This window comes from Falco biarmicus, chromosome 1, assembly GCF_023638135.1.
Source record: "Falco biarmicus isolate bFalBia1 chromosome 1, bFalBia1.pri, whole genome shotgun sequence".
Lineage (NCBI taxonomy): Eukaryota > Metazoa > Chordata > Aves > Falconiformes > Falconidae > Falco > Falco biarmicus.
Genome location: NC_079288.1, coordinates 16,521,873 through 16,549,003, shown reverse-complemented (window position 1 = coordinate 16,549,003; position 27,131 = coordinate 16,521,873). Strand labels below are relative to the sequence as shown.

The following is a 27,131-nucleotide window of genomic DNA, read 5'->3' as shown; positions in this document are numbered from 1 at the left end:
TTTGTTAACTAAACCTTGTTGGAGGTGGTCAGATACCTTTACAAGGTATTTAGCAGTTTATTTCAAAGTGGCACACACAGAATTGCTGAACATTTTCAAGACCCATTTCAACGACAAAAAGATGGACGGAGCATCTGACGAGAACCTCTGCAGGGGTAACGCTGTTGACGAGGGAGTGCTAGAAACGCATGGCGGTTGTGGCAGAACATACAGATAAAAAGTAAGAGTCTGGTTTTGCTTTTTCCCGAGATACCTGCCTTTAGTGTTACAGCCGACTGCCACGCACTTCCTCAGTCGCAGTCTGCTGCGGTGTTCCCCAGCACTCGCGGTCAGGCACAACGCTGTGCCTCCCAGGGAGAATCCAGCGTGCACCAGAAACATTTGCCTTATTTGCTCTCCCATTACCAGCCTCTTACTTCTCCCAGGTAATGCCACAAGTGTTCAGTTCAAGTATATATTGCTCAAAGCACTTGATCTGTTTTAATTGAGTGTTCTCCTAGTGCTGGTATTTCCTCTAATATGCGCGTGTGTCAGAGGAGGAGTTCCCCCCTATGCATTCTGATTTTGAAGTATATTATATGTACAAGGCATCAATATGGAAAGCTCTTGAGGTAGCAGCAGATACAGACGTCGAGTAATTTGAAAGCAGCAGCTTGCAGACAGCCCTTCCCTGAAGGAAAACGTACAGTATATGCAGATGGCCAGAACCTATGTCGGAAGGAGATTTTTCCTCTCCAGTAAGATCTGGTTAAGTCCAGTGATGGAACAGGCATCTGTGTGGGGGCTGATGTTTGCGTAATGCAGGGGAGACTTCTTACAGTGAAACTTGATGGAGCCCTACAAGAAGAGGCAGAGAGGTCAGCTGATGTTTTTGCCAGATTTTGAGCTAATTTTGCTATTCAAACCAAGTAGTGCTTTAGTACATAACTAACTAGTGAATGAGTAAGGATAGAGGGCAAACTTCCAAAGGAGTCCTAGCCAAATGGATTTAAGATAAATGATTACAACAACGAGTATCAATACTGAAATTGGCTGAAACACTGAAGGTTTGAGTATTTAGTACTGAACTTGGTACTGCTGCTTCCTACTCATAGTAACCGTAACCAGGCACAGGCTCATTCCTGCACACATCATTTTGTGCAACCTCGTTCTCACCAAAAAAGCCAAGCAGAGGCACCAGGTGGTTTGTAACTGGAGCACAATTTCTGAGAGAAGCCAGCGTAGGCTGTGGCTTGTCTGTAGTAAGTGGTATCCAAGACTGTTCTGCATGTGCGTAGGAGATTAAGTACTTCAAGGTTGTGCCCTGCTTTCTGCCCTGAAAACCCTCTACGCAGACTGGTCCGTGCATGTCTGCACAGTGAAGTTACTGCCAGAATTACTGCGATATTAATGCACCCAGAGGTTTTTCCCCAGGTGGATGCTTTTTCATGTGTTCACCTGTTGTGCAGCTTGAATCCCCTAAGCAGAAAAAGTACACGGTAGGAGGAGCAGAGCCCGTGTCGGGATCCCTGCTCTCCATTCCTGAAGCAGAGCTCTGATCAGTTTGTGCCTATGGCAGCGATCACGAGAAGTTTCCCAGCTTGGCCGAGAGTCGCAGCTCAGCCCTGTGCCTAACCTGACCTGCTGCTGTCGGTGTCCTTCAGTACCTAAGCCCGTGGGAAAAGGAAGACGGTAGCGTGAGAGCAGACTTCACGGTCGCTCCGCTCAACAGAAGAGTTCAGGTTCCTGCACGGAAGAGCTTAATTGTGCTGCTGCCTCGAGTGCATGAGGTTGGTTACCTGTGGGAGAGCTCTAACAGAAGTGATGCCGCAGCCAAAGAAACAGCTTTCCACCTTGCAGCTGCCGCTCTCCTGCAGCACCTTGAGACACGCCAGCAGGGACAGGTCTCTCCGAAGTCCCGTTACAGTAACAGGTGCAGCAGCCAGGGCAAGGCCAAGAGGCCAGAACTGAATTACTGCCTGCAGAGGCCAAGTCGTTTCCAAAGAGAAAGGTGGTTTGGCTGAGGTCACCGTAGCTCCAGGAACTGAGAACGCCTTTTCTTCACCCTCATCCAATTCTGCTGCTGCTAACGCAGCCATTTTTGCCTGAAGAGATGCAGAACAATATTCTTGAACAAAATTCTCAAACATCTTGAACAGAAGTTAAAACTGCAAAACTCGGAGTCTAAAAAAGGGGGCATCTTAAAGGAGAGGGAGCCCTTTGGGACATTTTCCCCCGTCATGAAGGAAGTTTACTGTGCTGTCTGCGCTGCCACCCTGTAGCAGCAGCTCTACAAGATTGGCATCCACCTTGTACTCTTCAGCTTGAGAAGAGTTTTCTGGAGAAGTGGCAGTATTGGGTTTGTACAGTTACCTGACAGGCATATTCCCTCTCAAACACTAAAAAGCCCCAGTCACTCGGTTTCAGTGCTTTCCTGTAGCAGGGTACTTACTTTCCATTTCCTCCAGCCATGCTTAATAACATTAGCAGCCCCGCGCATCCTTTGGAAGCGATTCTTGGCTAACCAGGAACGAATAGCTGAAGATTTAATTAGAAGAAATATGAGTTCAAAGCATCTCGGAAGCTCTTGCACACAATGTAAGAGAGATGGCACTTAAGCCTTCTCCGTGTTCAATTAATGTAACCACTCCTGCCACTTTTAAACACCCAGTGTAACTGGAAATGTTACTTGTGATATTATAGTCAGCCACACCCTTATCAAATTACCTGCTTGGATGACAGTCGCGGACCATCTCTCCTTAGCTAGCTTCTTCTGCTTGAATCTCCTCCAGCAACACTGAATGCAAAACGCTTTCTCATTTAACACCTCTGCTCTTCTAGCTTCAAGTTGCTCCAGCTGCATTGGGGACACGAGCCTGCAGTTAACGCTCAGGCACGGAGTTGTGTTCACAACTCTCCCCCTTCTACAGCCTCTTGGTGTTTGCCAGAAAACCACACGCACACTTTGGTGTGCCAAGACTGCTGGATTGGGTTTTAGAAGTGAGAGCACTTCATTAGTGCTTATTAGATAACACGTCAAATGGAAATGTAAGACCTGAGGGAGAAAAGACTGTTGTGGGGAGAAAAAGCGGGCACTCCCACACTCACAGTGGCAGCTGGCTTAAAACTAGCTGCACTGAAGGGGGTTCCCAGCACGCAGGCTTTGCACAAGTGCCCTTGGCCCCTTACCGTGCCCCCAGAGCAGCAGCTCAGGCCTGTCGGAGTCCCAGGCCCACCAGCTGAAGCCTTCACTGGAACCGGGAGGACACCGACAATGCTAGACGCAAGCGCAGCTCCTTGTCCGTTAGCAACAAGGATGCCATTAAACTAAGTGCTTCTCATAGTTGGATTCTGCTGGATGTTCGATTTAGTTTAATAAACTGAAGGAAAATGCCAGACGCTGGTCGCACTGGCATTAGCAGCAGTATCGCCTAAACCATGAGGATAATCTGTGCCAGAATCCCCGTGATGCAGGTACGCTCCAGGACTCTTAGCCAAGGAAACAGTGCTCTTACCACAGAATTAGCCATAAATACTTTGGTTTTGCCGCAGTACACTGAAGTGTTTTCTGCTCTGTCCCCTGTTTGCTCAGCGGCAGTTTGTCCCATAACATTCTGAAGGATCTCAAGAACAACAGAACGTGGTGCTATGTCATCATCCACCACTGGCGTCTCGCCTGTGAATGAAGCGTTGAAGAGAAGGTGTCACAAAATTTGGAAATCAGGACCAAGGAACTGTCTTTACACTGAGACCTCCTGGCCATTTGGGGAGGGGGGGGAGGGGTGACAGCTGAGAGACATCACTAGGTCTAGCTGTGTTTAAGGGGAAAATGTGACCGCATAGGTTGCGCCATGTGCTAGCAGCCAGAAAAACAGCGTGTGTGGTGGTGTGCTTTACCTAGGGTGGAGTCTGGGTGCTGCCCTACCACCCCTGTTATAACCTGCCCGTGGGTTATGTCATGATGGGTAGATGGAGGCAATGAAACACACATACGGAGGGCTCAGCTGTTCTCACTTAGAAAGCAAAAGCAATCCAATTAAGAAGATATTTGAGCAGCTCAGTCCTAAGAAAATCTCATGAAATACCCAAAACTCAAAGCTGTGGGGAACAAAGACCAAACAGCACCTAATCAGGCTCACAGCATTAATGTACTGAAAGATGCGGCAACAGAAAAATCGTACACAATGCTGCAGCTTTCACAGGGCATCAGAAGCAGCTACAGGGACACATACTAAGCAAGAGTTTATTGCAGCAATAAGTGGCTATTAAAACCATTTCTGGGATGTAGTACACAGGTTTTTTGCATTATGAGACAAACATATTAGCCAGATTAATCTATTTGGAAAAAGAGGTAATTCAGACCTGTCCTTGAAAGAGATTGTGTTGTTCAAGGCAATGCTGCATGAGATTCTGCATGCCCAATGCCGGAACTTGATGGCCTTTGTATCTTTCCATCCTGGATACTGTTTGCTTTTCTGCTATAAATATTTCTAAGGAGATGAGAGCATTTTAAGGTACTGAAAACAAATACAAGCAATTCTTGCTTACAGGAAGACATCTGGTGACTCTGATGGTGTTCATGGGGCTGGGCTGATAAGGCAACCAAAAGCTTATTTTCATGTTTAGGAAATTGTTTTGCTTTGTTTGCAGCTTATTACCCGCTAAAGATAAAAAGGACTAGTAACCTATCGCAGTGAGGCATTTCAGCTAATGGGTTTATAACTGAGGGAGAAAGATACGGTGTGTAAGTAATTTTCCAGCCTATGCTTCCTTAGTTCATTTCATTTCCATAAAGTGAATAGATTTCCAGCCGTTTTACTTATCTGACAGGCTGGTACTTACTGGTCCTGCTTCCCATGTTTACTGGTTACTGAACAGACCCACTGGGTGAAGATGGGATTAATGTGGGAGAGAAAATGGGGTTGCAGTAACTTTCAGTATTACATGTCACCTGCCTCATCAAGGAGTTCATACCAGAGATGTTACCTTGTAGACTGGATTGTGTTTTTTAAATTCCATCCATGTTCTTGCTTAGAAAAAACAATCACATACAGAAGTTTGCAAAAGGTAGAAGAAGCAGCAGAATCCAGGTAAGCTAGAAGGTCAGTGTGTTTGGCAAGAAAACAAGGTGGGGAAGAAAAAGAAAGGAAGGAGAAGGAATATAAGCAAAAAGGTAAGTGGTTTTCAAGTCTATTCAAGAACCAACTCTAAATCAAATTATATCAGGGGAGGACCTTGAACACCATTGTACCGTAATTGCTTTAACAAAGAGGAACACAGAAAAATGGCAGTAAGATGAAAGATTTACATTTTAAAAGAGAGCCTGCTGTAAGCGTTAGGCAAATTAGAAACTCAAGTTGGCAACAGATTAGAAAAATATTTTGAGAATACTGGTGTCCCTAGTGCTAAATACAGTAATTTTATCTGATTTATTTGATACCAGATCGATGCAGTGATAATTCTACTTGGTAGCAGAGGAATTATCTAAAGAAACATACCTTTTTTCTCGGCAGTGCGACAGTTGCTTTTATCACACGCTCTGTTTTTATTGGATCCACATGATTTCCTCAGTAGGTCATAGCGCTCAGTGAAACTTTGGAAAGGGATCCTGATAGACAAACGTACAGTTAATTGTAAGCAAGTATCATTTACTATATGGTAAATAACCTATCCTTTGGGGGGTGGAAATTGCAGAATGGCTTCAAAGATCCAGTGCAGAGAATGCAAACAGAGTGATGGCTACGTAGTCAGCAACAAGCAACAAAGCACAGAGCTTTTGAGGAAATGTAGGAGACCACGTATTGCCCCGTAACAGCAGTGACTGCCTGGAGCAGAGACTGAGCGGGACTTGTGCTTGTTGGTGATAATGGTGAGCTTCAGCCCATCGACACCAAGCTGTCAAAACCGTGACCAGCTCAGGCCTTGTTCTCTCCATCCTCTAAAGGTGGGCAAGAAAGCCCAGCAAGGAGCCTGGCTGCCATGAGATGCTCCACTTCAAGGTGACGGTGCTTAGATGAATGCCATTTATAATTTAATTTTAATTGCTGAAAATGTTACTGTGAAGGCACATTCAATTAGAAAGTTCTAGTACATGACAGTCTACATCAAAACACCTCTTCCCCAGCTTCTCAGACTGGAAAGGAACAGTGAGCTCTCCGACCAGGGGTGTGTTATACATACATCTGGACTTTGATAGTATTTGGTGTATTTTTAAGAACCCCATTGTCTTCAATGCGGGTTGCGCTAGCACTGCTTGTTGTGCTGTTACTGCACTTCTGGACTTGCTGAACAAGCAGAGTGTCACTAGCCAAAATGCAGAAAAACAGTCCAGATTGTGACAGGTATTTTTTTGTCCCCAAAACATGAAAGAGAGGTGCTCAAATAAGCTTAAAAGCAAGTAGTGAGCAGAACTCTTCAGACAGCTTTGAAAGAATTAGTAGTTTTGTGGTCTGAAACGGACTGTAAAATATTTGCATTTCCTGCTTACAAGCTCTTCTGAATAACTAATAATGCCGTAATTGCTGTAGAAATGGATTATGGAAGATGCTGCTCAAGATGTTTGGACCTACCTAACAGGGAAGCCTGCCGCACTGATGGTGATGGCTTCGACTATTCCACACGCCTGGAGCTGGATGAGAACCTGAGGCATAAATTGAGATGGTTTAGGTGACCTCTGTCTGTGGAAACTGCTGCTACGGTCTGCGCAGGGGGTGCTGCACTGGTGGCCAGGGAATGACTGGAGAGGGCAGGGAAGGGGGTTACACAGCCTTGGAGCTACTGCTTTGAGTAACACCCAGAGGAGGGTCACGGCAGCGCTAACGCAGGGGGACAGCCCTCCGTGCCCCCTTTCGCGGTATCCACACCCCCTGCACTGACCAAATGCAGCAGAATATGAAAAGCCAGTGTTGGCATTTTAATAGTACTCGCATGCAATCAGCAAATTCTCTGAGTGTTTAAAATTAAGGCAGCACTACAGCTGCTTGTTTTTACGTCAGATAAGGTTCTCTAGTTACAGCTTTAGCATCTGCTGCTCTGTTCCCAAAGACATGCTTGTTGGCTGATCTCATCTCACTTGTCCTACACTAGACTCCAGGAGCAAGCAAAGTTTCGTTGTGAGCATTCACCGTCCAGGTATCCGTGTGACCAGGACTGCTGAGCAGTCAGATCACCGTTATCTGTTTTGAGGGCTGGGACGGCAGCACCCCAAATCACCCAGGAGCGCTCTGGTAACAGAGCTTCTCATACAGCAATGTGTAAGTTGCATCTGGAAGGGCTGCTGTGCTGACTCGCTCTGTTTTAGACAAGCATCATCAGTGATTCTGAAAGGACATTTATCCATTTATCTGGGAAGCTCCAAAGGAGAAAAAGCTCTTTCAAAGCATGCTGTGAAGAGGGCTTTTTGCAAGTGACTCAGGATCGTAAAAGACCCAACACAAAGCCCTGCACAATATCTCCAGGAAGCTTCTCGACTCGGTGGGGAAAGGCTTTTGCAAAGTTACCTCTTCTCTTCTAAAAGTCATCGCCTTGCACTCAGCATTAGGCTTGATGCACCGGATGTAATGTGCTGTGGTACTATTCAAAATCTGCATGAGATGTTCAAGTGAACTCTGTAGAAAACAAATACAGGTTTAATTAGGGACGCCTCCTCCACAGGTGGTTAGAGGCTTAATTAGGGACTCCTCCTCTGCAGGTAGTTACAGGCTTAATTAGGGACTCCTCTGCAGGTAGTTTAGCTAATCAGTGGTCTTCTATAAAAACAGTGAAGCCGTTTTTAGCAAGCATGGGTTTACAGAGTCAGTGTTAGCAGGGCCCTTCTATGAGGACAGCTTGAGCAACAAAAATCCACTCTGTGGATGCTTTTGTGAGATTGTTGATGGCAAATTCAGGAAGTTTCCAAAATTACAGCAGGACCATCAGTTGAAGCTAACCCCTCAAGAAGAACAGGTAGGAAGAATCCTCAAAGAGGCAGATGCCTGAGTGTTAAAGGAAAAGGTAAAATGGGACAGAGTTAAAACCCAGAGTATCGGGAGCCTGAGGTTATTTCTGTTTTACAGCTGCTTCATTTTACCAACACTTGATCTTGGTCCAGCTATACTGTTTCCTCACCTAGTTATGACGATAACAGTAGAAAGCAGAAACTTGAATAGGATGTACCTTAAACTTTGACACCACTGTAACAATAGCCGCTCTGTTCTGTGTTTTGATGTTATTTTGATTCCTTTCTGTCACAGGAAATAATTTTTGAAGCAAGGGGTCCTTAGAATTCTGCAAAACATGGACCAGCTCTAGCGGAATGGGGTCCTGCGAACACAAACATGACTCATTAGCATTTGGACTTTGCCAGAAACCTGTTACCTTTGAAAATGACTAAAAATTCCACATATATAGATGGAATAGTATTTTTGATGCCAGCTTTGATTTAACCACAGCTGTAGTTTCAATTCTGACTACACACGTTCATTCACAGTTGGATTCAGGTAGTCACATGTACGACTGCTCCTAATGTTGTTCTCATTACACCACTGACGCGAGCTAGAAGTCTCAGGACTAGTTTAATCCCGTAGGACAGTCTACAGCAGATATTAGGAAGTCTTCCTTTTAATTAAGAGATGGTATCTTATTGTATCACCCAATACCACTTGTCATAATTGGTAGCGATGTCAGAACTAACAAGGGACCCTTATATCTGCAGGTGATTTCCCTGATGGCACAATGAGGCCAAAACTTGAGTTTCCTGGTACTTCCATGAGTTATCAGTGAAGTCCATGCTCTTGCTTCTCATAAACTTATCTGAATTTGGGGGAAAAACAAACCGCTGTATTTATGATTATAGAAATGTCCTGATGCCATTAACACTTCTGCGTTGTCTCAGGAATGGAAGAAGCCCTGATTTGGTGATACATGGTCCGCTGGTCCCTCAGCTGGAAGGTCTGCTAACAGAGCATTTGCTTGTGCCAGCGATGGTTGACTGAGAATCAGACCAAAGACATCGCCCGCCTTTACACAGCCTGAAGGATCTACTCAGAGCAAGGAATGTATATCCAGTAAGCATCACTGAGTGTGCTTGTTAGTGGTGCCTTGATTTAATTGCGTTTGATCTGTAGGATGGTTTGGTTTGGGTTTTTTTTACACAGTTCTTTCTGAAAGCACCTACCTTATTTTTCTCCACCATTGCTGCCAGCTGATAGCAGACTTTGCCAGCATAATGTGAAATAATGAAGTTAGGCTTCTTACTGAACTTGTTTCGACTTAAACATTGATTATTAGACAAGGCTTTCTCAATCCGAGTTTGGAACAGGTCAGTGTTAGAGGATCTATTCAGACGGCACTCCTGCAGAGCAAACGAGACAAAGTTGCAGCATCTCTTATTTGTCATGAAGAACTATCTTTAAAAGCTAAGACACTTTAAAATCATAGCCATTTTACTTTTAGAGTTGCTTTGAGTATGCAAGCCCTGAAATACTGGGGGGGAAAAAACCCAAAATAATGTAATTGAGGCTTCATATTTGAGTCAGAACATCCAGGATCAGAGGGAAAAAACACAACCCGGAATAGGAGAGGCAGTGTCATGATTGTTCTGAAAATGAGCTTGGCAGAAATGTTATGGCTGACAAGTTTCCTACTAATTCAGCGTTCACGTCTTCCTTGGTGGCACAGGCGGAAGGCAGACAACTAGATCCACACTTACCTCATTCAGCAAAGAAAAAATGCTGAGCGGATTGCCCTCGATCAGATCAAGGCAGTTCTGGTTATCCCGGTAGTTTATGAAAGACCATTGCAGGCCTTCAGCTGCATATTCTTCCTGAAGTAAGAGAGAACCTGGTTATTCTGCAGCAGAGGGCACTACAGCTCAAATAACCACTGTCTTGTGCAGTTTGCTGCGGTTACTGTTTAACAAATTAATCCCAGGCTCAGTCTGCTAATCTAAAGTTCAGCTCGTGTTCAACGGCAACCTTGAGGAAAAAAAACAATGGAGGATATTCTACCCCAGGTAGCTTTTGAATATATAGCAGCAAATCCTGCTGGAATGATTTGTGTAAGCATTTGGGAACCTCACAGGTTTATCAGTGCGCTGCAAGGCTGCTTTACAGAGTACACCCACGGAGGCTACCGTTGCACTAAGCCTCTCCCGGCTGTGCTGAGTTTTGCCCTGAAGGGCAAGGAACACGCAGAACTCCTTCCTTAGATGGGACACAGCCCTAAACCAACCACTCTGCACTAGACTTTACTAACTTGGCACCATTTAAATCAAAGCCTGATCCAAAAGGAAATAGAGAAAGATACTGGTTGAAATAATTTGTACAATATGCCGTATTACAGATCAAACTGTCAGGAGTGTTTAACAAGCACAAGCTCTGGCCAGTTATTTAAAAAGTCTCCTGCCAAACGCTTGCTCAGCACAGCCGCTAATGGCGTTTAAGTGGGCTGGGACACAGCCAGATCAAGAGAGGTAAGAGGGCAGGCAGTAATTGGGAGGGTTACTATAAACAGAGGTCATGAATCAGTTTCAAGGAAAGTAATTGTGTGCTTGAACTTGGTTTCCATCTCCACTGACCATTAACCCCTGGCATACTAATGAGGGCAGGCAGAAAAAAAAAAAAGGCTGGGCGTATGAAAGCACAGGTTATGGTCAAAGAGATACTTATCTCCTGAATAAATTGACAAAACTATGCTGTGAGGCAGAAGGTGCCATCAAGAAAATAATTTCCCAGATTCCAGTTAATGGCAAAGAGCATTGTGGTAACAAATCTGTAATGTGGAGGAATTTAGCGAGGACTGAAGTACATCTATTAGAGCAGCAGTCCCGGCAGGGACTCTATAGCTTTCAGGGCACTCAGATGAGAACTGGGATTAGCAGTGTGTGACCAGTTAGGCAAGTGGCCACAATGCATTTAGCATGGTGCAAATAATTTCTCTGCTGTGAAACGACACAACTCGTGTACCTCCTCGTTCCAAAAGAAGAGCCGATGCGCAGTGGGTTTTGGTCTTTAAAGGTACCAGCATGACAGCGAGCTTTATGAAGCTGTTCTGCGGCAGGAGGCCTCCACCCGGTGCTACGTGCTGCTGGCGTTCCGGTTACAAGGTTCTGCTGCGCGCTCTGCCTTTGCACCAAGTTCAGGTCTAGGAGTTCCTCACCCATTTAGGTACTTTGTACTTAACAGAATCAACCAGCAGCTTCCAAGAGAGTCTCAATTTAGGCTACACTTGCCTCAAGAATTTAGTTTTTAAGTGCTCAGCTCTTTCAGGGAAAGCAAACATTTTAACAGGCCACAGAGCCACTGGAGCTGTATAATGGGAAACAGTTTTCCAGTACTCAAGAGAAACCTGTCTCATTTCACCAACAGCCCCACATGCTCCTCTTTAAAAAAGCAACTGTTACTGACATCCTACTGTTCTGTTGCATTGCTTACTCAACTGAAGGTTGCAATCTGACCAGAGGCACAGAAATGCAATTAAAGAGACAAAAGATCCTAGTTTAAAATTAGTTATTTCACATTTGATCTTAGTGAGGTATTACCTGTTGTGCCTTCAGATAGTGTGCTACAAAGTGCTGCTGCAGTTTCTCATTGGCGTAGTTAATACAAAGCTGTTCCAAGTTGTTTTCAGGGAAGGCTTCAAAACCGTAAACATCCAACAAACCTAGAAGGAATATGGGAAGACAGTGCATTTTGCTCTAGGAGTAGCTTGAAGGACTTAACCATTCCTCAGATAAGCCAGGGGTGAATAACCATACCTATGAAGCTGGTCCACACCGATGGATCTGCATAGATACTTTCATTTATGACCAAAACGAGCCATTCAAACAACCTGCAGACAACGACAGCTGGGTTAGTTGGAAAGTGCTTGGTTACAACAATCTTTTACTGCTGTTTATACCAGTATCATGTGGAAGAAACAAAAAAATTATGGCATGCTGCCTGCTGACATGAAACGGCAGTTCTCTGCAGATCTCTCTGTGTCCCTATCTACAACTGAATCAGGGATGTGGCGAGAGGGGAAGGGAGGGTTACGATGTTACTGAGTCCAAGCAGAAAGTGAGGGAAAGTAAATCTCTCCAGCCTCCCTGTTCCCTCACAAAAGTTATATGGATTAGCACAGCAGCCTGGCCTGCATGTCCTTACTTAGCGTAAATCACTTTGGCGAGGCAGTCCCTCCTAGTGTCACATTCGGCTCTGGAGCATGGCTTCTTGAAGACTTGTTGTTTTCCAGCGGTTATTGTTCGAATTCTTAATGATTCCAGTAGTTCCTCGACAGGTATCTTCAGCAAATCTGCAGCAGTCATCACAAAACCTTGTTCAGAAAAAAAACCATCGCAAGGTTATCTGGAGTGTCACATGGATGCGGCCCCTTCAAAGGTATGGAAGGTCTAGAGATAATACAGAAAACTGACACTTCCATGAACTCAGCAACTTAAATGTGGATTTTGGATCTTTATACCCAAACTTGGGAGAAAGTTTTGCAAGACCAGACTTTTAATTGGGATGTATAGTACCCCTAAAAGTTTAGGTACTCTTTTTAAAATGAAACAACCGAAATGTTGTTCAATGTTCAATTTTAAAATGAAATACTGAAAAGTCTGAAGTTTGCCACACTGAAGCAGGCATTCTAGAGAGTACTCTCTAGGTATATCTTTTGTTACTTTTTTGAACAGACACCTCTAAATGCAGCTAGACAAATCAAACAGTCACAATCAGAAGAAAAGGGGATTTGGGGGATACTAAGGAAATGTAGAAGAATGAGTATTTGCTAGCAAAGCATTTAAGGTCTTGTTAACCTGAGCTGGGTGCAAAACTATTTGAATATTAAGTAGTGTGAATTCAGCACGTGGGAAATAATAGTAGGGAACTTCACTATTCAGAACAGTATTTTAGTTCTGAAGGAAAACTAGATCCACAAGCCTCCTAAAGACACACAGAACAACCTATATTCTGTGCCACAATTTAACAGATTTGTTGTGACTAAGTTTTAGTCTTTATCATGAAAACTTCAAAGCTTTCATTTTAAAAGCCCAGGTCTCCACTTCGGGTCAGATTTCTGGAAGTCTTGTGATGTCAACCTAAGATTACAATCAAGGGCAAGAGTTCGGCCAATAATCCTTCTGAAATGACTGTCTAATGTTGCAGTTGTCTTGACCTGTAACGGAAGGCTATTATCTCTCAGAGCAATGAGGCATTAGGTTTTTGTTTGTTCAGTACTTTGAAATTGTGAAATAAAGAACAAAAACATGCTTAAATTTTGGGTTGCCCGTGACCTTGATAGTCTCCTATCAAGCAGAAGAGCATAGTAATCCTTTCCATTAGGCACCTGCACTAAGATAACGCTGGAGCACAGCACGCTTGTTGCCTCACCTTTGGTTTTGTCTTCTAGTTCACAAGGCTGAGATTCATCCACTGGATTAGAGAACTGAACGTTCCCAAGATGGAGAAGGCCTGACAACACCTGAAATACAGTCAATCATTGAGTTTTCTGAAACAGAGCTGCCCTCCAAGGCAGTGCCCTCTTAGCCTTCCTTTCGCCACACACACAGGACAAGCCAAAACATTTCTGCACAAAACAAAACAAGTAGACTCCAGGCTTCTATGTTAATTCCTAGTGCTGCAATTGCTGAAGGAAAACTAAAGTTCACAGGTGCAGGTTTTTAGTTAAGATCTACTATTTGGCTATGCAACCTCATGTGTAGCTGCAGGCCCTCCAGTCAGGAATACTAAACAACCCGTGCTCTGTACGTTGATACAGATTTACTTCTGCAGAAAGCCCACACTTAAAAGACATTCCAACCATCACTAGCAGCCTTGTGGTGACCGTGCTTTGTACCTGACCTTGAAAATATTGTTCTGGGTGGAGCGGTCAATGCCCAAGTGAAACATTGCATCTCTGGTCACCTCGAAGCAGTCCTCTGAAAAGCCAAACAAGTTCTATTTAAACGAAAGCCACGCACGCAAACACAGGCAAGCAGAACACTCTATACCGTGTCCAGTTTAGCTGGAATTGGCAGAGGACACCAAGGGAGCCTGATGCTCTTTTGGTAAATCCCAGAGTACAAGCTGGAGAACCAAGTCATTGGCTTAACACTGACTCTGTGGGGCCCTGAAGTTAGGCAGCAGGTTGCTGAAGCACATCCAAAGACAAGACAGTTTCTAAACATAGCCACAGAGAGATGCAAATTCGTTAGGCCAGAAACCGCTGCTTTAAGACAGATGACAACACTTAACAGGGCAATGAAACTTAAAAAGATTCACATTAATGCAAGCGGCTTTGCAAAACGTCTGCTGCTGGCTGACCAACCTGGGTCATGGGATTTAATAGGACAGACACATTTTTGCCTGCCTGCCTTGAAAGTTACAGCCGTTATTAACGGACAGTCTGTGAAACTAATCTTTACCATCTAAGTTTCTTTCAGAATTTGGCAGCCAGCGGTAGTGAGCCCCTTCTGGAAGGTTCCATTCCAGCCTCTCCTCTGCAGTAGCACCTTTTGTGATCTGGAGACAGAAAATAAGGTAACAACTGATTTCTGCCTTTGGTATTTACAGCTCACAAACAATGAAGAATAATGTACTAGGAGCATGATTTAATTTGGAAGCATGGCAGACAGGAAAGCTGTTAAATATTTAAAGCTGCAACCGTGCTAAAGCTGGTGATTACATCCCCACTGTTTGTCAGAAATAGCTAGCAAAATTAACTGAAGGCAAACCTGATAAAAAATATGAAAGTTTCTTTCATTGGGGGCCTGATAGGCAACTCTGGTCTTCTCCAAAAGGAAAGTCTGAATGGAAGCACTACTCAGATGGTGGAATCTAGAGGGGGGAAAAAAAGCAAAAATTTCAACAAAACTTCCTCATAGAATCCAATAGGTGTCGTGTTGTTATGATACCGACTGACAATGAATGCTTTGCAGTTCACCTTCAGTTATGTGCAAGCTTAATGTAATGTTTTATTCAGAGTTCTTAACTGCATCTCTGTTTTTCCATTGCTCTCTTCTAGAGATCAGGGTGAGAGCTTGCAGGAGGAAAAAAAAAAAAAAAGTAAGCTGCCAGCAAACCAAAATATGTTCTAAAGACAGATAAAATATTCTATGGCAGACTTCAGAAACAGGCTTGCAAAGATTTAAAGGAACAAGACAATAGATAAGGTTTTTACACAGTAATTATTACCTGTCTAACTGAAGCTGGATGTATTTTCCAAAACGGCTACTGTTGTTATTCCGCAGGGTACATGCATTTCCTGTGAAATTGCCAGTGACAGATACAGAATGATCAGAGTGGTTCCACTCTTCTATGTGGGAGATACAGATACTAAGGGTGCTTGTTCATAGCTCCAGTATTTGAAGAGTTTGTCTTTTAAGACAAGGACCAAGAGCTAGCTTAGACTTGTGTGTTAACAAAGACACACAGTGACACAGTGGCCACTACTTCTTTTTGTGGTTAAAAAAGTCTTGTTTACCAAATGCTTCCATGACAGGGTTGGAATCCAACACTCGCTTCTCTATCCTTTCCACAGTTTCATTGCCTTTTCGGGAGATAACTGGAGCAGCAACAGAAGCATAGAATTTCATAAGGCAGCGAGAGGTCCAGGTCTGCAAGACAGAGGCTTGACAAAAGGTCTTTGTTTTCACCATGTTATTAGTTATGTCGGTTAGTGAAGCAGTGCTAGCTTCTGAAAACACAGTGTGCAGCTGGCGATGATGCTAAAGATAATAACTGTGTCAGGTTTATAGCTCTAGTTTGGTGGAAACCTTTTGTGCATATGCTTACATGCAACAGACACACATTTAAATGCTGGTGGAGTCGGAGTGCTTTGCTGAATGGCAGTTTTATCAAGATGTAACCATCTGGAAGCTCAGCTAGAATTAACAGCTAGTATCTTAAGATGAATTGAATATAAATGGACTTTGAGTCATTAACACTCAGCAAATCATTTTGTTCTCAGGCTTAAAAATATCCTCAATATCTTCCTGAATAGGGATGGACCATTACAGAAGGGCCTAGGATAGGATCTGAACTTTCCACTTCTTCCAGGTCTCTGCGGAGGGCTTGCTGAGACCCACACTAGCTCCCTGACAGACTAGGGTGAGAACTCAGGTGCAATTCTGGTTGGAACGATTCAAATCCAGCCCTCCCAGAAATTACAGATGTCACCTAAAGAGCAGCTATATTAAGTAGAGTCTGTGTAACTGCAGCCATCACTTAATGCTTTATGCATATTTCAAGAGTTGTGCTAGAGCAGACTGGCTACGTGCTCTAGCAAATCTCAAAACTTAAGAGCAATGTCAGAAAAAAAGAATCTCCTTTACCTTCCCAGCACCGCTTTCTCCACTCACAATTATTGACTGGTTTACAGGGTCTATCTGGCTTTGGACGTTTCTGTAGGTTTGCTCAGCCACTGCAAAGATGTGAGGTTTTAAATCCTGGCAGTAAAAAAGAATATTCATATTTAAGAGAACGGTAAGTACACAGTTCAACAGCAAATGTCTTCTCACGTTTCTCTGAAAACAGTACTGCTCTTTTAATGGTTCACTAGAAATGGGTTTTATCCTTTAGGATTATTTTGCTTACATGGATTTGAAGAACTTGACATCTGGGTTCTGCAGAAGGACAGTTATTTCAAATCTAAGGATTACCTGAGGACGAAGTGCAACATGGTACTCTCTCATAAGCTCAGGTGAGTAGAGGCAGGAGACAGGCTGAAATGGATTCAAAGCCACCAGGCTGCAGCCAGCATTTGTGTAAAACAAGTTCACTCTGTATCTTGCTTGAAGACATTTCAGAACTGAAAGACACACCTTCTGTTAGCATCATATGTATTTGTGTATTTGACTCTTCCTGTGCCTGTTTGTAACAAAAGCCTTCAGATACCTCACCTATTATGTTTAATAGAGAATGAAGTGATCAAGAGAGGGATACAGGTCTAATATACATAACGATGTCTTAAAGAATTGCCCTTATTTTTAAAAATCCTAAGGGATCTGCTAACTATTCCATCCAATAAATCCTGTGCTTTTATGAGGTTTCACACAATCAGTCCTAGAAAGCAAATCTGTTCACTTGCAGAACAGACAGAGGCAAGAATTCCCTGTCTGCACTAGGAACAGGCCTTGGCTTTTCTTCATCTTCAAAAGGTTATCTTCAAAAGACAAGTGAGGAATTTACTTTTCAAAACCAATTTCATGGATATATTTTGAATCTCAGTTAGAGACTCGTTTTCTGATATGTTCCTATACCACCAAACTGCAATCACAAGGTCATGCTGGAATCCTTCAGTAGCATTAACTCTCAGTCATACCCTGGCTACCTGAACCAACACCACAAACGTGGCCTCTGCATGCAGAGCTTGGTAACAGATCAGCATGGCTAAATCTACAATAAAAGTATCTTGAAAAAAATTCAACCAAGCCAAATGTGACTTTCTAAGGCTCTGAATAGGCTTTAGTAAGCTTTGAATTTTTAACTACTGTGTTAATGACAGTATTAATCCAAGGAGAACAGCAACTACCATATATTAGTAGCCACCAGGGAATGTGACTCCTCAGGAGATGCTCTGCTGGCTGGCAGCTTACCTGTTGTAGTTGTCACCGGATTAACTTTCGTGAGGTCATCAAAAAGATGCAGTTTCTCTTCATCACCGAGGAACGCTCTAACTTCTTCTTCAAGTGATTCACTGAGGTCATTCTGGGTGATAGAATCTTCATTTTGGCCTTTTTCCTGGAAAGGATGTCAGATCAGCGCCAGTCAAAGGCTGAATATAGCTGGACTTGCACCTCACCAGCTATAGTTTATAGCTCTTCTATTGCTTCCATGTAACAGAAGTTTGGTCTTGGCAAGAGTCATAACTTGGTATGTTAGAGCTACTCTTCCTCGCCTGCCTTCCCTCTGCATCAATGGTTCCCATGGGGCGCTCTGTTTTTAGAAAGTTATTATTATCTAGCACATGAGAGATAGCAGCTGACAACACTGTCTGTAAACTGAATTCATCGCGGGTAATTCTGGCTGTAAGCAAAGGCACTTGGAAAGAATGTGTCCTTCCACTTGCACTACCTGGCGCCTGCTATTTTGCAGGTTGTTCAGCACACCCTTAACGATGCTCTTAACTGGCATGTTTCTAAGCCTGTGAGTGTCATGCATTCAATGCAAAGGCTGCCTTGGGCAGCAGGAAGGCCTGGTTGCAGAGGCTAAGGTAGAGATGAATGCTACTGTGGTCCAACACAAATGCAGTTTTCCTAAAAAAAGACTTATTTTTAGAGCAGAGATTGAGGGCCCCAAGGGTGACGTTGCAGAGCGCACGCGTGGCAGCCAGGGGAAAGAAATGGCGGTGTTACAGGAGCTGGCCTGCATTAGGTGAAGATTTGTCCCCTTCGAATCACTTAAAGTATTTAAATCCTAGCCTCTGGGCTCCCATGTCCTTGACACCATTAGTTGGAAGGACACTTCTGTTGTACAAACGTAATGGAAAGCTTGGCCAGAAGGGAGATTTCAGGTTCTGTTTGTCATTTCTGGGGGGGAAGAAGAGAGTGGCTAGAAGAGAGAACGAAGAAGGGAAAAGATCCCAGTCCTGATTTTTGCATTCCAGGTATTCCTTTTCTGTTCTCCTTCTCCTTGACAGAAAGTTTTCCAAAGTAACCCCTCATTTACATTTAGTAGCATAAATCTGCAATTCTTTACAAGTTAACCAAGTCAATGAACAGCATCACCTTGTTTATACAGAAAAAGTGCTATATTTAGTTAGCAGCATTCCCACTACATGAGCTAAGCCCATTAATACAGCGGAAAATATACTGCAAAACCCCCATTAATGCATTTCTAAAAAAAAAATATAAAGCTACAATAATATACTCATTTAGGAGCATTATTATCTTTTTCAGACAGCATAAGTAGTTCATTTCCAGTAATGCAAAATTTTACACAGCAAAGGGACAGACAAAAAGCTTAGCGAAGGAGTTAAGCATTGCCATCCAAGTGACTTCTGGTTTTCTCCTCTGAATGAACATTGAGAAGCTTGAGCTTTCACAGAGAGCAGGCGCACACAATTATGAAGTACTTCATGGACAAGATGAGATTCTGCCAACTGCCCATTCTTCTGTACCCTCCCATGTGTTCGCTGCGTTATGCTGGCACCAGCCAACTGAAGCCCATTGTGCAGCTGACACTGCAAGACCTGAGAAAGGGCTCATTTTTTATTTTTGCTCCCCTGTACCCCCCTACTCAACGTTGCTTCTTTGAGAAGAGATGGCAATCACTTAGCCAAAAGAAAAAAAGGATTTGAAAATACAATCATTTCTGATGCCTACACTGCATTGCTCACGTGTCCATGAATTTTACTGGAAAAATACCCTTAAGGATGTGCTTGCTACATGCATCAACACCTGCCCCGTTAAAGCCAATGGCATAACAAAAGTTGCTAGCTGGCGTTAGTAACACAGCTCAAAACCACAGTTAATAGGTCCAGTCAAGTCCGGGTGAATATCCATTAGCAGTTACCAAATCTTGACTACATGGTAACAAGCCAAGAATTCTTTCCTGGCAGTAAAATTTAATTAGCATGCACAACTCCTGGTTTTCTTTTTACCTGCTTTGGCATCTTGTCCCAGCCCTATGGATGAGAACGCTGGAGGGGGCCTTTACGATAGCTTGTTCAAATCAGACTGAAATAAAAAAATAAAAATTAAAAAAGGCATTTACAACAAAATAAATCTGGACATGTCATTCTCTGGCAGGTTCCACAAGCAGAGCCTGAAGGCTTCAGACAGAATTACCGATCCCGGTGGGGCGCAAGTGACGCTGGAGCTAGGAAGCCTACCCGCGCTGTCAGAGTAATAGTCATACATTAAGCAAATAAAGCTCATTTGGAGGGAATAATATATCTTTCCTTACATCAGGAATAAAATGTTTTGTTTCTCTTGAATTAATAAAGCAAGGTTTCTCGGCAAGAAACTGCAACTTTGTTAAATTCCTCCTGTTGGGACAAATGGGAAAGATGTGTGGGTCTGACAGTGTCAGAGACGCTAGTGCTCCTGGAAGAGGAGTGACGCGGGGAACTGTGTTGCAGGAGAAACCAGATGCGCTTGCTGTCCTCCTCCTGTGTCCTCTGCTGGCCCTCGGTGGCAAACGGGGGCTGCAGTCACATCGCCAGGGAGAATTTGGCTGCCTTCCAGCAGCTGAGACTGCCAGTACTTTTATTTTTCTTTTCTTTTTCCAGTCTAGTCTGTTTGTATTCCATTTCTATTCTATTCTATTTTTACTGTAATTTTATTCCTATTCTATTCTCATTCGATGCTATTTTCCATGCTATTATTCCTGTTCCGCTCTCGCCTGGCACGCAACCCCCCTTCGGGACCACTCTGCCGGCGGTGCCCAGGAGCAGCGCCCCGGCCCGCCGCAGTGCCACGCGTGCCGCCCGCCCGTCGTGCCAGCCCCGCCGCCCCCCGGCTCCCGCCGCCCCCCGGGGCCCTCCCCGCGGGCACCCCACCCCCCCCACCCACCCCCCGCGGCCGCCCCAGCCCCACGCGTGTTCCCGCGGCGGGCCCGGCGGGCAGCGCGCACTCACGGCTGGCGGCAGCGGGCGGCGGCGGCGGCCGGAGGAGGCGGGGCCGGGGCGGGCGGGGCCGGGGCGGGCCCAGCGCGGCGGAAGAGCAGGCCGCTGCCCACCGCACAAAGCGCGGCCGGCCCGGGGGCTCCGGCTCCGCACCGGTAAGCTCCCCCAGCGAAGCCCGTGCGGGCGAAGCGGACAGACCGGCAGCCCCGCATTCCCGATTCCTGCTTTTAACGCCTGGCGTGCCCCGGCTTGCGGCGGCACCGCGGTGGGACCGGGCCCCTCTAGCAAGGCCGTCAGCCGCCGGTTCCGCTGCGCTGCCCGTGGCACGGGCCTCGTCTGGGTCGCGGGTTTCTGTGTCCGTTTCGTTAACGCTCCGGAGAACGCGGCGGGGCTACCCACGGTGTGAACGTTCAGCCCCGCACTGGGCGTTTCGCCATCTTCCGCAGGAGCCCGTGCGGGCTCCCGGAGCAGCGCAGGCGGCGATGGGAGCTCGGTGAGGGCCGGCGGCGGGGGCAGCGCCCTGTGCTCCTCCCGCCGGGTGACCGGGAAGCTCCCGAGATCCCTGCGTGTCCGTCAGCCCGTCCGGCAGATTCAGTCTGGTGAAGTTCTACCACCCCGTCTTACAAAACTAAGGCAAGCGCCCGTTTGTGCTTTTCAGAGGAAGGATGTCGCCAAGGCACCTGAAGGAAGCCTTTATCAGCAACTTAAACGGGACGAGTTTGCTGGAAATCTCCGTGGGCTTGTCCCTGCCTCCGCTCTGCCTGCTCTGCAGGGGACTCCTCTTGATTTTGTATTACCTCAACTATGGCAAACCTTTGAGTTCAAGGAAACAGAGCCTGCTGCTAGACTTCCTTGTGCTAGTATCTCCCCTCCTCTTCTCCTGTACAGTCTTGTCTCCCATCATCTTTTTCATGCCAGCTATCATTGCGGCCTTCTGTGCTGGAGTATTTTCTAAAATATACAGCCAAAGGAAACGCAAGACCAGAGTGTCTTTTAGGCAAATTGTAAAAGACTTCCAAAAGATGTACTTGGATCCGGAATACATTCCAGCAGTAACTGTGTTTCGTGTTTACATCAATGTGTTGACATCAATCAGCATTTTAGCAGTGGATTTCCCGCAGTATCCAAGGCGCTACGCCAAAGCCGAGACCTATGGAACAGGAGTTATGGATTTGGGGGTTGGAGCTTTTATTTTTGGCAACGCTCTTGTTTGTCCTGAAGTTAGACAAAAGTCTCCTGTGACGCAACCAAGATTTTCCAGTCTGGCCAGGCAGTTCTCCTCCGTTTGGCCACTGATTTTTCTTGGCATTGGACGACTGCTTAGTGTTAAATCTATAGAGTACCATGAACATACTTCAGAGTATGGAGTGCACTGGAATTTTTTCTTTACCCTAGCATTTGTGAGGCTTGCAGCTTCACTACTTTTAGCCATATTTCCAAAAAAGAACTCTTGGATTGTGGCTATAAATCTTGCTGTGCTTTATCAGCTTATTCTTAATGCTACCTCTCTGAAGATGTTTATCTTGCATGGGAGCAATGGCAGAAATACTAGGGTTGGCTTTTTAAATGCCAACAGGGAAGGACTGCTCTCTCTGTTTGGCTACCTAGCCATATATATGGCGAGTGTCCAAGTGGGACTCTGCCTGCGGAAGTGCAGAAACTCAGTCAAAGGCTGGATTGAAGCAGTGTGTTTCTCACTGCTCACAGTTCTCGTGCTCTTCGTATTTCTTCATGTGTCGCAAGTGTACGCGGAGCCCGTGTCCCGCCGGATGGCTAATCTGTCTTTTTGCATATGGGTGGTTGCTCACTGCCTGACTTTATTTACCTGGTTTGTAGTGACTGATCTCATGCTGGTGTTCACAAAGCTTCTTGTGAAGGGGTCCAGCGTGCCCTGTTGCTGGAATGTTGTAAGGTCCCCTAATACTGGTAGAAAGCATGAACCGGAGGCCATGCCTATCGGAAGGGAAGGCAAGCTGTCACACCTTTGCCTGATTAGCGCTATTAATAAAAACCAATTACTGTTTTTCTTGCTAGCAAACGTTATGACTGGTACTGTGAATATACTGATAGACACGCTCCACAGCAAGACTGCATTTACATTATGTATACTACACTTCTATATGTTTTTTAACTGTTTAGTTATGTATATATTACATGCCAGAAATATAGTATTAAAGTTCTGGTGATTCCGCTCTGTCTTAAGTGGACTAATTTGTTTGCTGTAGCTGAATGATGGTATTTTAATGCAAAAAATAGTATTTTTCCTGTGTGTATTGCAGTAATTTATGACTTAGTACAGCTTTTTATGCTTGACTGTTGATTATCTTCTAATGGTTTGTTTTACCAGATATACAGTTGCTGCTGTTACATGTTTTCCTGAAAGCTTGCTTTTTGAGATTGTTTGCCAAATACTGCTGCTGCTGCTATAAACACACATGCAGAAGCATTATGTGGTATTTAGTTAGTGAACTGTATTTGTACCTGAGCTCTGATAGAATTAGATAACAGTGTATAGAGTAGAAGCTAGATGAAAAGTAAGAAAATGAATAATTATATCTAGAGAGAGACTTAGCTGTGTCAAGATTTACCTAGTTAAGGCCCGTGTAAGAATAATCCTTTATATAAAACTTATTAAATGGACACTTAAAAATGTTTCGGCCGTAGTCCTGCAAAGATTTATGCTCATGCTTGACTTTGAGGTGTGTTTGTGTGTGTGTGAAATGTTAATCATATACTGAAATCTAAATTAGCCTTTGAATTAAAGCTAAATTTTATTTTCATCCTCGCTGATGAATATAAATGAAGACCCTAGATAAAGTGTGATGCTCCAAAGGACAAAGCTCAACTGTAGATGCATTCGTAAAGCAGTTGTTGGCATTTGTGGTGCACATAGTAAGAGCAGCACAGCCTTTTGTAAGAAAATACAAAGACCCAAAACTAATTCACCCCCAACCTGCATATCAACATGTTGTGACAGCTCCTCCTTAGGAGCGCTGCAATATATGGTCTTCAGCTCTACTTTGAAAGTACTCGAGGCCCACCTACTTGTCTATAAAACTCTTTTAAAACAGCAGCTCATTTAGTGTTGTATTTTGACAGCTGAGATGTCTTCAAGTGGGAACGTTCTGTATTAAATTTTATTAGCAAACAAACAGCGTGCAAATGAAAAGAAGCATGATGCAGTGGGCCAGGGTGCCCAGCACAGTGCTGACATGAGGTGTTCTCAGTTTCTCTATCACAGTCTTCCTGCAAGCCCAGAGCAGCACATGCTCTTTGTTCAGTCTTCTGACTGTGACAGTTCTTCCTGACCTCATTAAGTTGTTGAGGAGAGAAATATATTTAAAGATTGTGAGGAATTCAATAATGGGAGATATAAATACTTAAGAAGTAGAATACAAATGGTAGTTGATGATAGATGTCTAATGTCAGTGGAGTTACAGCAGTGCACATGGGCCATATTTCATAGTTCTCCTGTCTATCAAATGTGATGAATCATAAAACCTATGGAGATTAAGCCTCTAAATCAGATTCCTTAAGGCAGACATGCTGTGGAATATTCTTAAATTTACAAGGTTCTCTTAGCCGCTGGCCAATGAAAAGGTGAAGTCTGAGGATTATAGGCTGTGGCCATGCTGGTTTCATGCTTGTTTACTTCCAAGTTATGGCCATATAGTCTTCAGGATTAAAGGAAAACCAGCCTGTGTTATCCTGGGGACAAATGCCATTAATTGGCAACAATGTCTTATAAACAGTTGTCACAGTTCATAGCAGAGTTTTCTGGTAACTGGTGTATGCATTTATTTTAAAACGTTTCCTATCCTTGCCTAGGAGAGAAAGGCCTCATCACAAACTGAATGGCACTACTCATTTATGCGGAATTACTCATGGATATTAATTTTGGAAATACTTTAGTGCAGTGAGTTCTTGTGCTTAAGTTCTGCCTGTGAGCACAAGTCTATCAGTGTGATTCAGAATTAAGGCATTAATTGGGTGTGACAAAGCAAGAGTTGTGTCTGGACAAGTAGCAAACTATCCAGATGCCAACTCCATTTCGTGAAGCAAAGATTACGTGGGAGGTCTGCTGTGTCTGTGCAGAGCCCTGCGCGCAGGCAGCAGGGTGGTGGGTACCAGCTCCAGGATGTAGCTGTGGTTTGCGAAAGCAAAGCTGGCAAACCGAGGGGACTGTGGTGCACATGGAACAAGAGCGAGAACAACCCGCTTCTCTCGACAGTGGCACAGTACCGCATCGCGAGGCCATCTCCCGCTTTTAAAGCCGTATGAAGTTGTTCACCACTGAATTAATGAGAGATGATTAATTCTCATTGCTTATTGTTGATAACAAATGTGGCAAGCTCTGCCCTGAAGCAACCGGCACAGTTACTGACGCTTAATGTTTAGACTGTGAATACAGATAATTAACCATGCCTCTGAAAGAACCAAGAAATGCAAGCAAGCATTCTTTGATCACAGAGTCTGTACAAGCAAACAGCAGCGTAATGAGTTTGAAAAGATGCGAGAGGAGTTAACGCTACGCTACTGCTGTAGACGCTTTCTCTGCACCCACCTCAGTAGCTGTTAGCTCAGTGGCTGGTAGGCGCAAGAACTCCATTTCATTTCACTTCGGGGTGTGTTTAGAAGTGTAAGCTTGTACAGATCAAAAGATACATTTTAAAAAATCATAAACTTTGCTTTAGCTGTTACATAATTAGTAAAAGTGTTAAGATATTTCAACTAGTAAGACTAAAATGGTAGCGTGCCACCGACTTCAATAATAATAGTAAAGCAGAGGGCTGAGAAAACATAAATTGTTCTGTCTTTGCTGCCATAATTCCACCAAACAACCTTTTTGTACGGGCTGCAGGACAAAAAAAATATGGTGGTAGACTGATTACATTTATCCTTAAATTTGTTACACGTTAAACTTTAGTAGCTCCTTACCAAATTTCATTTTTAAGTATTAACTTACCAGAATGCCTTCCTTTCCAACCCAGTAGCCTCTCTTTTGAAGTCAAATGTTACAATAAAGACTTCAGGCAGTATCCTACTTCAAAGCCTAAAGAACAGGCAAAAGAGGGGCATGCAAATGAACGGCATGAAGGGGCTGTCTGTCTTTTCACTGTTTGTAGATAATGAGCAAGCTGCACGTTCTAGCAACTTAATAAAAAAACACAAACCACACCCTCTTCTGTGGATAAAAATTACATTAAATGTAACAGTGATTTTCATATCAAGTTGTTTATCAATGTGCACCCTGAGAATACAAAATCTGGGGCACTGCTGTTCTGTCAATGTGATCCAACCATGCTCTGGGAGTGGCAGGGCAGAAGTGACCCAGCAGCCCGCACACTGAACGGAGCCTGCGAAGACAACATACGCTCGCCACAGTTCGGTATGCTCACAATACTCTAACCTGAGAAACTATCCCTTGTTACAAAATCCCATCTTTCTTTTTTCCTGAAGAAGAAAACCGTGAAAATATGCAAACTGGGCAGCAATGTGGCTCTGCACAGTGTTTCTGTTAGAGGTAGAGATGTTGCATGATGAGCTCAATTACCTCCTCCACTAAAGATGGGTTTTTTTTGTAGAAACAAGGAAAAAAATATATTCCTGCTCCCTAGTTGCCTACCCTGTGTTTTCTTGTGAGGAGTTTAGTATCTATATACATAAATAACAAGAATGAACAGATCAACTGTGTTATTTAATAGTCCGAGAAAGGCTGTGGAGGTTTTTTTGGCTGCCTAAATTAAGCAGCCACAGGATTTCTCACTGGCTGCACAAGGATGCTGCAGAAGCCAACAGCCTTAAGTCAGAGACCGTAAGTCAAATTAAAGCCTGCCTTACCTGGCACGTAATCAAGGCAGGGAGGTCTGAGGCTGCACTTGGATGCTCGGGCTGAGTCTGAAGTGCAGGTGTTGGATGCATTTTTGTTTGCTTACGCTCCCCATTGGTCTGCACTGGGCTGCATCTAACAGCAAAACCTACATCAGGGCTGCTTCCACGCGTGGGCCCACAACACACTCCGGCCTTGTCCCACCCGAGTCAGCGATGAGTTTTCATCCCACCGACGCTCTGGGCCCCTCACTCCCACCGACTGCACCTCACAGGGAGCACGGGAGCCGCGCTGGGGCCTGCTCCTCACATCCTGCCGTGGACACGGCGAGGGCCCAGCCACAGGGCCCCACGGCCCCTGTCCCGCCGGCTCCTCGGCCCCTGTGTCCCGCCGGCTCTTCGGCCCCGCGGCCCCTGTCCCGCCGGCTCCTCGGCCCCGCGGCCCCTCTCCGAGGCAAGGCGCGGGCCCCGGGGCGGGAAGGCGACGGCAGCGGCCGCCTCACGGGAGGGAAGGCCCGAGGCGCCCCCGCTGCCCCCGCCCCCGGGGCCAGGCCTATATCGTGCCCCCGCCCTCAGGCCCCGGGCCCGCGGCGGCCGCCCCTACCTCAGCCTCCCACTCGCGGTGGAAACGCGCCGCCTGTGACGGGCGCCCCTCCAGCCGCTCCGCTGGCGGCCGGGCCGGGCCGGCGGTGCCGGCGGCTCCCGGGGCGGGAGGTAACGGGCGAGCGGGCGCCTCCTGCGGGCAGGCCCGGGGGCGGCCGGGCGGCGCCGCGGAGCTGCGGTCTCTCGCGAGAGAA

The 27,131-nt window shown here is 45.1% G+C and overlaps 2 protein-coding genes across 9 annotated transcripts; one reads left to right on the top strand and one right to left on the bottom strand.

Annotated features, from left to right (window-relative positions):
• Nucleotides 1-33: 33 nt before the first annotated feature.
• Nucleotides 34-27,095, bottom strand: MYO19 (myosin XIX). Of its 8 annotated transcripts, XM_056335318.1 has the most exons (28): nt 26,939-27,094; nt 26,347-26,470; nt 25,472-25,558; nt 25,070-25,149; nt 19,540-19,615; nt 17,534-17,678; nt 16,598-16,746; nt 16,271-16,384; nt 15,421-15,553; nt 15,132-15,201; nt 14,672-14,774; nt 14,363-14,459; nt 13,800-13,876; nt 13,329-13,419; nt 12,102-12,270; nt 11,714-11,787; nt 11,498-11,619; nt 9,668-9,781; nt 9,134-9,310; nt 8,134-8,280; nt 7,479-7,586; nt 6,549-6,619; nt 5,478-5,587; nt 3,495-3,655; nt 2,707-2,836; nt 2,432-2,517; nt 1,779-2,084; nt 34-837 (listed from the first exon to the last, which is right to left on the bottom strand). In XM_056335318.1, exons 5-28 carry the CDS (start codon nt 19,549-19,551, stop codon nt 709-711), a joined length of 2,895 nt encoding a protein of 964 aa, XP_056191293.1. In that variant the 5' UTR covers nt 19,552-19,615; nt 25,070-25,149; nt 25,472-25,558; nt 26,347-26,470; nt 26,939-27,094; the 3' UTR covers nt 34-708. The 8 variants fall into 8 exon arrangements, with proteins under 8 accessions (XP_056191293.1, XP_056191102.1, XP_056191197.1 ...); XM_056335127.1 differs by lacking the exon at nt 25,472-25,558; XM_056335222.1 differs by lacking the exons at nt 25,070-25,149; nt 25,472-25,558.
• Nucleotides 21,168-22,707, top strand: PIGW (phosphatidylinositol glycan anchor biosynthesis class W). Its single transcript, XM_056336105.1, has one exon. It carries the CDS (start codon nt 21,171-21,173, stop codon nt 22,689-22,691), a length of 1,521 nt encoding a protein of 506 aa, XP_056192080.1. The 5' UTR covers nt 21,168-21,170; the 3' UTR covers nt 22,692-22,707.
• Nucleotides 27,096-27,131: the final 36 nt, after the last annotated feature.

Excerpts from the sequence above, each read along its gene's own strand:
- MYO19 (XM_056335318.1), bottom strand. Across the intron at positions 16,385-16,597 it reads ATGTTGCACTTCGTCCTCAG|GATTTAAAACCTCACATCTT; the intron begins GTAATCCTTAGA and ends TTTTACTGCCAG. Across the intron at positions 9,311-9,667 it reads TTTTTTCTTTGCTGAATGAG|GAGTGCCGTCTGAATAGATC; the intron begins GTAAGTGTGGAT and ends TTTGCTCTGCAG.
- PIGW (XM_056336105.1), top strand. The coding sequence starts at position 21,171 with ATGTCGCCAAGGCACCTGAAGGAAGCCTTTATCAGCAACTTAAACGGG.